Source organism: Temnothorax nylanderi, unplaced genomic scaffold (assembly GCF_030848795.1).
Source record: "Temnothorax nylanderi isolate EJ_2023f unplaced genomic scaffold, tnyl_v1.0 TNYL_tig0319_pilon, whole genome shotgun sequence".
Lineage (NCBI taxonomy): Eukaryota > Metazoa > Arthropoda > Insecta > Hymenoptera > Formicidae > Temnothorax > Temnothorax nylanderi.
The window spans coordinates 143,365-155,622 of NW_027249381.1; the positions used below are offsets into that span (position 1 = coordinate 143,365).

The window sequence follows — 12,258 nt, forward strand, 5'->3', positions numbered from 1 at the left end:
ATATGGAATCGTTTGTATTTTGTATGAAGAGTTATGAAGTGTGATTAAAAAGGTTTGTGAGTCACCCAGATAATTTTAATTAAATATTTATAAACTCGGTAATTAGCCGAAATATAGATTTTTAGTTATTCATGTTAAAAGAAGAAGGCGCTAGTGTTCCCGAAGGTCCGTCTGCAGTCAGAATTAATATAAACGTTTTAAAAATTATTTTATACTGAAATAAATAAATATACAGGCTATAATAAGCCTGTAGCTATAAGCGATAGTTGCTAATTAAGTTTGTCACTCATATATTTCCATCTTGCAGAGGACCTCCGTAACGAGATCAAAGATCCCATACAGCACAAAATGTTTTCAAAAAATATTTTTGAATATTTCTATAAAAATATTGCAAGAAATATTTTAAAATGGTTTTAGGAATATTTTAAAAAAGTTAAAAAACCTTTTGTGATAACATTTTTAAGAATATTTTGAGAATCTTTTAAAAATATTTATAAAAATGTTCTTCTTTATCACCCAGGAAATATTTTCTTAAATATTTGAAATATATTTTTGAAATATTAATTTAAATCAACATATTTATTGTTTTATAATCTTGTTCCAAAATATTTAAAAATATTTTAAATCTATTATTGGTTCTAAAATCTTTTTTCAAATATTTTTGAAATATTATGAAATATTCTTAATTAAAAGATGCATGATAGCGCATCTTTCCGTGCTAGTTTGGAACGACGCTGCTAGGCGGCGCATAATGGTAAGACTAACTCGTAAGTAAATTTCAGTTGAGGGCTAATATAAGCAGGTCTCTGGCGAAGCAAAATCATGACATTCACAAGATAGATATGTATATTTTTCAAATATATAAAAAAAAAGATGTACCTATACTTTACAGATATTAAAAAAATCTTTCAAACATGAAACACAATTATTACTTATTGGGTTAAACATATTTTATTTTTTGAAGTAATATTTCTAAAAGATTTTACAAATATTATTAAATATATTTATTTGCAATCTTATAAAAATATTTTTGAAAATATTTTTCTGACATGATCTGGCGGACATAGAAACATTCAAAAAATATTTTTGTGAATTATTTTAATCTTCCTAAAAAATATTTAAAAAATATTTTAAAAACATTTTGTGCTCTATGGGATGTACCAGTTGTGCAGGGTGAAGAGGTTATCTCAAACGCCCTGCCATAGCCCAAGAGCGACTCAAATGTCATTACCGCTGAGAAGTACTTCTTGCCATTTGAGTTAGCATGTCAGAGCAAGTCACCGCGGATTGTGATGACACAGCACTGGACTGCCTGCAGAAGTTAATCGCATATGGCCATCTCACTGGCAATGTGCCTAATTCAACGGAGCCTAACAAGCTGCTGATTGTGCGCATTGTCGAGACAATTTGCGGTTGCTTCACCGGTCTACAGACCGATGAAGGTGTGCAGCTGCAGATTATTAAAGCTTTGCTGACTGTAATGACAAGCCAGCACGTGGAGATACACGAGGGTACGGTATTGTTAACAATTCGTACTGTTTACAACGTTTACTTGACATCGCGCAACCTGATGAATCAAACAACAGCCCATGCGACTCTCACGCAGATGATCAACGTGCTCTTCGCGCGAATGGAGACTCAGGCGGAGGAAGAGAATGTGAGGCTTGATGGGGAACATCAGCAGGAGGGTTCTGTCATAGCAAATGGCGAAACTGAAGCCAAGCTAAGTCCAGAGAATGCTCCTGGTAAATTAAAATTGTCATTGAGAAATCGTAGAGGTAAAGCAATCCGCGTGACGGACGACAGATGTTTCGATCGAGAAGCTGGTGGCGACGGCGTCGATGTGTGCAGGCACAGATTACGCAAGATTATGTTGGAAGATGTAACATCATCCGGTAATGTCGCGGGCGGTAAGATATTAATAAATAACTATTAACAATTATCGTATATTATTTTGTTACAATATAAACGGTTTCTGTTTTAATAGTTTTGTAGAATCGAATCGAAGATAAATCGGAAAGTAATGCTAAAAAAAAAGGAAAAGTTTTCCTGCAAGTTTTAGACAGTAATAAATTGTTCTTTTGATTAATTTCAGATACTACCGATGATATATTAGCGAAATACAGAAGAAAGCCAAGCGCAGCTAGCGATACAGCCTCGGTCGAAAGCAATCAGTCCCGTACAAAAGAGGTGGAAGACGAAAGACTTTCAATCGATCTGAATAATGTAGAACTCTCTTATGCTTTTGCGGATGCTAAAAGAAAATTACGTCTGGTACTTAGTACTTAGCACTGCTGACCTTCAACACATTCCATGGAATACTTCAGAGGTATTTATTGTATTATTTTTTAATCATGGCGTACAAAACAAAGTGTGATTTTTTTATGGATTACTTAATTACTTAATGTTCAAATATTGGCATATAAAATTTTATTACAGAGACATTGTTGGTCGCAGAAAGAAAACGAACTGGTTGCGTTTTTACAACTACAATTGGCAGAAGCTATAAACCTGCAGGATAGGGCATTAATAGTTCATCTTCATGAAACTTTACGTTGCGTGCGTCTATTTAATGACGATGGATGTAGAAAGCTCTTCAAATCACTTCGAGAGGATTATCAAAAACGATCTCCTTATATCGCATATTTAAGCAGATGTCGTCAAGGATTGCTGTCGACATTAGCTCACTTAGATAGGTACTGTTTATATATAAATATCATCTTTGTATGTAATGTATAAGTAAATGTAAAATATGTTTAAATGTAAGATGTTAACCGTTTAATAATAATATTTTCCAGATTATGCGTGCGAGTTAAGTGCGATCAGGATGCTATCAATAATCATCTTGTATCCGTTTGTGTGAGGGTATTTTTGGAAAAAAAGGAGGCTTTCCTCCTGCGTTTCTGCGAAGAGTTTAAAAAGCTTACGCTAGCTGACGAGAAACAGGATCTCGTGGATAATTTTCTAGGAAAGGTCCACGCGGAAATGGACAACGATCCGATCTGGCAATGTACATGAATATAATTATTTATCTCGCAATTGATCTTAGCGGAGAGCTCAGAGACGTCTGAACTTACTTCTTACTTTCAGCGGCGAGCGCCAACCAGTTAGATTTGGCGAGAGTCGTGGTGGAAAGAACCGTCATGGCACGGGTATACCACAATGCGCTCTATCTAAATGAAGATGGGGATGTATATAGGGACCAGCTTCTTCACGGTCACATCAAAAAGTTGGCGAAAGTCGTAACTCCAAATCACAAGGACCTACGCATTCCAAAGGTTTATCATTACGAATGCCCCTGGTCATGGGCGCAGGCTGAATTGGCTGTGATATCGGCGTATAAGACTCCTAGGGATAAGTTGCAGTGTGTATTTCGTTGCGCGACTACCATCATGAATCTCCTCTCCGTGGCGTCGGAAAGAGGCATACCTGTTGCCGACGATCTGACTCCCGTGCTGGTCTATGTCATAATCAAGGTATGCGATTGAAAAGAGAATATGTGATTTTAGCAAGAAGAGTGATTGTTAACGTGTGCTTAATTTCAGACTAATCCGCCGTCGTTGTATCGACTGTTCAATATGTAGACAGCTTTTACGGGAATCGATTGGAGGGAGAGGAACAATATTGGTGGACGCAGTTCTGCGCCGCGATCGAGTTTATTAAGACAATGGATTAACAGTTTCTCAAGAGTATCACGATAAATAAGATTAGATTCGATGCTGGTGATAATGTAGAAATGTATCATAATCATAATTTGACGATTTCATAAAGAAGAAGACCAATATCTTGTGTAAAGCTAGCTGAACAGTTTTATGCTTCCAGTATCTTGATTAAAATTCTTAAATAGCCTCTTAAATAGTCTGTTAGTTCTTTCGCACGTTATTATGTAACATTAGCAAAGACTGAATATACGTAAAGTGTGGCTTTATTTTTATTTGTAACTCTATTGTACAATTTCGCAGGACATCGAAAAAAAAGAAACGTTTAGATATTCTATAATTTATGTGTAAACAATACAGAACTTATAGAGAATTGATAACCATTTAGCAGGATAAACTGTCTTGACGTACTCTTTCTACATGCGCACCTTCCCCAAGAGCCGAGACTCGAACCAGATCCTTGAAAAATATCGCCACTTTCGTAGAGCTTCTGTACTGTTTTACTCTAGGATTATGTGTCAGGAATATCGCGAGAGAAAGAAAGACTTCGGAGATTTTTATCCGAATCGATCGACATAAAGAGAGAGCATAGTAAAGAAGCTATAGCTTTCGAGAATTTGAACGCATAATACTTGTTAATACTATGAGCGAATTAGTTTACGTCACTCTGTCAAGCTTTAATATTAAATTACTAATAATATATCGATATCAGTAGTTTAATAATAATACATTTAAAAGCGTGCAATTTAAAAGCAGGGCAATCCTAATAAACGACTGTAAAAAAAATTCAAGATGGAACGCAATTAGCAACTATCGCTTATAGCTATACAGGCTTATAGCCTGTATATTTATTTATTTCAGTATAAAATAATTTTTAAAACGTTTATATATATTAATTCTGACTGCAGACGGACCTTCGGGAACACTAGCGCCTTCTTCTTTTAACATGAATAACTAAAAATCTATATTTCGGCTAATTACCGAGTTTATAAATATTTAATTAAAATTATCTGGGTGACTCACAAACCTTTTTAATCACACTTCATAACTCTTCATACAAAATACAAACGATTCCATATAAAAACTTTTATTAATTTATCTATTTCGGCTAAATGCATGGTGTAAAAATAAATAATTAATTACAATTAAACGAATAACTCACAAACCTTTTCAATTGCACTTCAAAAGTTTTCATACAAAATACAAACGATTTCATATAGAGATTCTTTAAAAAGACGTTCATTTCCGGCCAAATACATACGAATCATAAGCATAGCATAAGGGCTCAGTCACAATGAGAAAAATAAGGAATAAGATAAAGGAATAAGGAATAAGGGAATGTCGCATCTCACTTCAGTACATGTACATTAAAATGTGATGCAACATGCCTTATGTAGATAATTAGTTTTTAAAGGTGGAGCAAATTGAAACAAAAATGGAGCAAATTGTTTGTGCCTTGAAAATGTACAATTCTAATGATTGGTATCCCGCAAAATGCATAAAACGATAATTTTTAATTTTTTTCTTACTAAATACTGTAGATAATTAGTTTTCAAAGGTGGAGCAAATTGAAATAAGAATGGAGCAATTTGTCTGTGCCTTGAGAATGTACAAATTCTAATGGATTGATATTTTTGGTATCTCGCAAATTGTATAAAGCAAATTAAAGAAAAATGAATAATTTAAAAAATGGCGCGCTTGATTTCTGTTGCGCAGGCGCTAAATACTGCGCATGCGCACAATTTCTTGATAACCTCCAAACTGCATAAAGCAATTATTTACGTTTTTCTTAATAAATACTGTAGATAATTAGTTTGTAAAGGTGGAGCAAATTCAAACGAAAAGGGAGCAATTTTTCTGTACCTTGCGAATCTACAAATTCTAATGATTTTCGCTTATATTAACGTTTACATTGTTATTAACTTTATCATTTAATTATTTATAAAAAAAGTAAAATGGAGCAAATTATGAAAAATGCATATTATGAAGGAGCAAATTAAGCAGATTTTTTTCATGTATTGTAAGTTTCATTACTGTAGAGGTCGCTGGCTGGGAGCTTGTGGGTTATTATAAGAAATACATCTCGAATTCTTGGTCCCGTTACAACAATTGACGACGAGGTAAACAATTCGTCTACATAACGTGTCATAAAGGAAACAGCAAACAGATCTCAAGGATGGACGCAGTACAGTTTCAACACATAATCAGCGTAATGAATCAAAACCAGCAGCAGTTGATTAATCGATTAACGCCTCAACACCAAGAAAGGAGTCAACAACAAGCCATTCAACCCGTAATCAACGCCGCTCTTCTACCATCATTTGAAAATTTCGACGCCAAGAAAGAAAGCTTCAAGTATTACCGTCAACGATTTGAAAATTATTTGCAAATGAAACCCTGCATAAAATGTCGGATTGAAAAGAATTAAAAAGTATTGATATTTTGAATACTTCTGAATTCTGCTTTCTGATGCGAAGAAAGGGATTGAAAAGTATTGGTTCGCATAAAACTTTACCGCGCTGAATGTGAGACAGCAGTGGTTGAGGCTTCGCATTGAAAAGTATTGGATCGCATTAAATTCATCCGCGTCGAATGCGACTTTTGGCATCAATGCTTCGTATTGAAAAGGATTCGGAAGTATTAGCAAATAGAGGTTTATATTCTTTTCTATGACAAAGTAGAAATAGACAAACTTTAAAATTATAATTTTTTTTATTACAATCGTTTAATTATAAATACAGCAGGTGAGAAAATGAAACTTGCTTAAAAATTAAGTAAAGCTGCTTTATAAAGCTCTACTACATGTTGTACTCTCAGGGTATTAGCTAATATATCTCACAATCAGTCTGAAGCGTCTGAAGTAATACTTAAAAAAATATTTGAAATATCACAATAAACGATGAATAGAATAAGAGTTTCTTTGGTTTATAATCTAAGTAAATTACATTGGTATGTCACGGAATTCTTTCAGACAATTCCGTGACATTGCCCAATTTCATATAAAATAATTTTCATATGAAATCAGGCAGCCTGACGATGGATATGTCACGGAATTGTCTGAAAGAATTCCGTGACATACCAATGGTCACAATCGCTTATAATGACACTACTTCGTTTAACGTTACATCACTTGGAAGAATGAAAAATGTGGATGGAAAAGAATGGAAATTATTTGATGGGACCGGTGGGTTGCTGCAATTTTCAGGTTCGTACATTTGGTTAACAGCATTCTGTGCATTAAATTGCATTGCTCTTGTTCCGGATGTCTACTTTCCCAATTTGGTAAGAAGGCTTCCATTCCTTCGTGTCGTTCTTCTTCGGAAAGGCCTTCCTGATCTTCGTTAGTAGGTTCTGTTTCATCTGGAAATTTATCGTCTTCAATCTGATCTTCATTCAGGGATTGAGCAAATCTTCACATTTCTTCGGGCATTTCATTTTCGTCATCGGATTCACGTTCTTCCTCCTGAGTTTCTCCTCGAGTCTCTCTATCACCTACAAACACAATTATAATGTAAAATAATATAAATATGGGTCACTGTATTAAAAATAATGTAGCAGTAACTTGCCTCGTGGGAGAGTTTTCATATCAGCAATTTTTTTCCGGGTGTAGTCAAACGTTTTTAGTGCTTCCATATCTGCTTGAATGTCATCCATACCTCTTTCGGTCATTAACCAATACCGATAGAAGTCTGAAATGTGGGACTTTGGAAGCTGGTATTGTTGCAAATTCCTTAGTGGAACGAATGAATATGTATAGAAACATATTTCAGCATTTCAGTTGTACTTAATCTCTTAATTGCACTTGTTTTCACGAGGAAATAATACACTAAATATTTCACGACGGGATTGGACGGGATAATGAATAGCACGAGCACGAAGCATGCCGATCCAGCCAATCTTGCGTTTCAGCACTGCTGCTACTGCTGCTAGGCGTGTGATGGGGGTAGCGCACACAAGGAAAGAGCCGTGTACGTGTGCGCATGTACAGTGTGCACGGCTCTTTCCTTGTGTGCGCTATCCCCACCACACGCCTGGCTGCGATGTTGAAACAGTCAAGTATATATTTTATTTCGCCCTTACGTATTGAAAAGTATTCGAATCTCCTTTCGGAGTGGCAAAATTTTAACAAATACGAACTTACGCATTAAAAAGAATTTACTTAGCTTAAAATATTCCTCGCATTCAATCGCAATCGATAACCTTCAAACGAATGCGAATTCTCGCATTAAAAAGGATTCAATTCATTTCAAATATTCCTCTCATTCTATCGCATTCAATAGAATTCTATCGAATGCTAACTCTCTCATTAAAAAGAATTCACTTGGCTCAAAACATCCCTCGCATTCAATCGCAATAGATAACATTTAAACGAATGCGAACCCTCGCATTGAAAAAGATTCACTTCTTTTGCTAATTGTTTTTGGATTCAGAGGTATACAAGATTTTCACGTTCTATTCCCAGTATCGCACTGAAAAGTATTGACCCGTGATCCAATCCGAGATTGTTGCAAAGTAGAATTCATGACAAAATCTCGTGAATGCGAAACAATATTTTTGAATAAGACGTTTTATGCAGGGTCTGCTAATACGAAACATTTTTTTTTAGTGTAAAATGTATTTGAAACATCTCTGAAGTGTTTCCGCAATATTTCGTAGATATATTTGAGAAATACTTCATAACATTGCCGAAATCTTTCAGCATGGTCGCATTTGAAATAATTGCGGACATTGAAACATTGACTACGTTTACATGACACCGTTAATCGGGTTTTATAACATCGGTAGTTGTCAGGAAGACCAATCGTAATCATTCTTCAGAAGAATGGAATAGCTGTGATTGACCGGCCTAAGAACTACCGATGTTATAAAACCCGATTAACGGTGCCGTGTAAACGTAGTCATTGTCGAAATGATGTAGAAACGGTCGTGAAAAATTTCTGAAATATTAATAAAAGATGTAATATTTTAAATGAAATTTTGCAGAAATGCCTCTGAAATATTACATGCCGAGTGGGTATATATGTATGAGTGTGTTCAGATATTGCGCTCGAATTCCTTCGCGTTTTGCAAACGCCCGATCGTTTCATTCAGATGGCGCGACGCGTGAGTCGCCACTTTCAAAGCGCCCCCACCTCTTTCCTCGCTCTTCGTTTAGTGTCATGGCCGCTCTTGCTGCGTTTCTTCGGACGAGACGAGTACGTTTTCCTTCTTTCGTAACTGATTGAGCTAAGCGGCACGTATTCTGGAGACCAACCGAGCGAGATTCGACTTCCCAAGGAGAACTCACCGCCAGGAAAAGGAGCATTTAAATTTATTTGCAGTTTATTTTAGAACATGCCAAAAAACACCGTTTCATAAGCTTTCCAAGAAAGTTAAAAGGCAGAAAGTGAATGTTGAAGTTGTAGAAGAACTCAATTCAACAGATTCTTTAATTGAATTCGATCAATCGCATATTCAGCAAGCACATGCTTCCGTTAAAAGCCAAAGTTCCGTAATACCAGATTTTCTTCATAATCAAAAAGAATCTGAACTTTCTCATTATTTTTAACTTTTTCATCATTCTGAACTTCCTCACCATTCTGAATTTTCTAATAATTCTGATCATTTTGAGTACTCTGAACACTTTGATTTCGAGAATAACGATAATTATAGAGATATATTTAACATTAACAGACACACCGGCAACAATAACGAGGCTCATTCAGATGACAACGATGATAACTCTGAAAACTACGAGAATAGTGATGAGAACAATGAGAACCAAAAGAACGATGAGGAAAAAAAATCTCCCATAAAGATATTTTACATGGGATCCTTTACGAAAAAGTAGTACTAGCAATCAGTACTCAGTACTGAGTGAACAGTACTCGTAGTATTGAGAGTATTAGTATGTTAATACTCATGAATACTGCAGAATGGTCGGTACTGTGTCTGTCAGTGCTTACAGTAGGGGAGACCGGGGCCTAACCGTCAGTTTTTTTTCGGTGCCGATTTTTAACAAGAAAATAAATAATTTTAGTTAAATGTGGTATACCACTGTAAAGAGTGAACCTTTAGCTACAAAATTTATATAGGAAATTTTTATTTACGTCGCTTTGTTTAACCGGTATAGAGCAAAAACGACAAAGGTGGAAAAATTGAAATCTAAAAAATGCCGGGGTTTAACCGTCACACTGCATTTTCAATACATATACGTACATCTAATCCTGAAAAATGATAAGATACATCTTAATAATTGTTTTTTAAGAAAAAAATATAAAAATTTATTTAAAATTTTTATGCGAAACATTATTAAAAAATAGTTACGAGGGTTCCTCTTTCCGCAAAAGTCACTCGCCCGACTTGTTTCACTCCTCGACGTCCGATGACTCTATTCGGTGTCTGAACGGTTGTAATTCCCGTCTCATCCATATTCCATATGCAGTGAGCCTGGAAATGCCTTGGAAATGCACCCGGACTGCTTACTGACGGATTAACCCCAAACACAAGTTTCAGGTTTGATCGCCCACGAAATATTAGACATCAACGATAATGAAAAAACTACACTGGATTCGTGTTCAGCATGCATTACTCTTTATAATCACGTACCTCGAGATTTGGAGAGCAAATATTATTGCAGATATTACAAAATTTCCACGCGCAGAAAATGTAACTTTCACCTTCCGAAAACACGTTTGCCCTCGTAAAAATCATAACACGGCAGGTAACCTGCCGAAACTCCGTTGGTCACATGGGTACCATAAGCAGCGTTTACAATGTTAATAGCGAGTTCGCACAATATACAGGTTCCGAGAGATTTGATTTGACGGTTCAACCCCGGCAACGGTTAGGCCCCGGTCTCCCCTACTGGCAGTACTACAAGCAATAATACTCATTAGTACTCCAAAGTATTGAAGTGGTCAGTACTTTATCAGATTAATATTCGGAGTACTATCATGATAGTACTGCCAGTACTGTAAGAAACTAATAGGCACAGATTATTGATAAATTGGTTCTCTAGCACAGTCTTGGTTTTTCAATTGACCAAAGATTTGTAATAAACAGGATTTAAACAGATCTCTTCTACGTGTCACAGGGTACCCTACCTTTCACATTACATGTCACAGTGTACCCTACGCTATGGCTCAATCGACCCCACGCGTGGGGTCCACTGTGACAAATGCAGCATTTCGAAATATCATTATTTTTGCAAAATATTTCTGAAAATTTACTTCTTAAATCATTTACAAACAAAGTTTATTATATTAAACATCGAATAGTCTCATTTATATTATAATGAAGTTATTAAAATTTTTAAATTTACATTTTTAATGTGATTTGAAAAAACGTGGTTCAAGGGTGTCCACTCTCCCCTACTGCGCCTGTACCATACGTTAGTATCTCACGATTATTTGATAAGTACTAAAAGAGTACTGGAGGGAGTACTGGAGGGAGTACTGAATGAGTATTGGATGAGTACTGGGAAGGAGTACTGACGAAGTCAGTATGGTCGAATTTAGTAGTACTTTGAGTACTTATGTCTCCAGTACTTTCACCAATACTTTTTCCAGTATTAAAACCAGTACTACTTTTTCATAAGGGATATACTGTCCAGCTCTTGTTCATTTACGTAAGGTTAACATTTTCGGGTTTATCTACATGGGATTTCGGAGAGTAAAAGGTGACGCGTGACAAATATATAATGATAAATATATTACATATAAAAGAAAAAAATATATATATAAATATCTATATATAAATAATATATAGATATTTGTATAGAAATATATTCAAATAAAATAATGAGAAAAATAAAATTTTAACATTTATTTTTTCAATTTTAATAAAGTACTTTGTTGTTTTAAAGCCTATCAATGAGCACACAATTAAGTTTATAAATAGAAAATGTTTCTTAACGTTTATAAAACGTTTATTTTAGATTTGAAAAATAATTGTTTCTCATTTGAAAGGTTGTTTAAATGTTTGAAAAACATCTTACGTTTGAAAAATGTTCTTTTAATACGAATACTAAGATTTTTATACAACTAATAATATAAATATATAAAAAAACAATTTTTAAGATGTTTTTCAAATATTTAAAAAAAACTTTTTAAATGTGAAAGAAATATTTATTCAAATCTTAAATTAACGTTTTTCAAACGTTAAAAAAACATTTTAGAACACGTTAAAATAAACGTTTTTAAACACTAAAAAATGTCTTTTTAAACGTTAAAATAAAAATTTTTTAAACATTAAAAAAACATTTTTCTTAAATGTTAAAATAAACGTTTTCAAACATCAAAAAAATGTTTTTTTAAATGTTAAAATAAATGTTTTTTCAATGAAAAAAAGGTCTGTTAACCCATTATTTTTAACATTTTTAAAAATGTTTTCAAAAATGTTTTCCAAATGTTTTTAAAAATATTTTTAAAAACATTTCTTTGCTGATTGGGTACTGTCAATACTACGAGTACTGATCACTCAGTACTGAGTACTAATTGCTAGTACTACTTTTTCGTAACGTATCTTGGAAATACTAAATTAATAAAATACTAAATTAACACACTAAACTATCAATATGACGTTATTTTGATATCATCTTGACTTTTTGTTCTACTTG

General features: G+C 34.4%; 1 protein-coding gene across 1 annotated transcript; it reads left to right on the forward strand.

Annotated features, from left to right (window-relative positions):
• Nucleotides 1–1,557: 1,557 nt before the first annotated feature.
• On the forward strand, nucleotides 1,558–4,056 carry LOC139781154 (GTPase-activating protein and VPS9 domain-containing protein 1-like). Its single transcript, XM_071719986.1, has 6 exons — nucleotides 1,558–1,910; nucleotides 2,096–2,329; nucleotides 2,440–2,696; nucleotides 2,799–3,010; nucleotides 3,091–3,476; nucleotides 3,546–4,056. The coding sequence occupies exons 2-6, from the start codon at nucleotides 2,240–2,242 to the stop codon at nucleotides 3,582–3,584; spliced, it is 984 nt and encodes a 327-aa protein (XP_071576087.1). The 5' UTR covers nucleotides 1,558–1,910; nucleotides 2,096–2,239; the 3' UTR covers nucleotides 3,585–4,056.
• The last annotated feature ends 8,202 nt before the right edge of the window (nucleotides 4,057–12,258 follow it).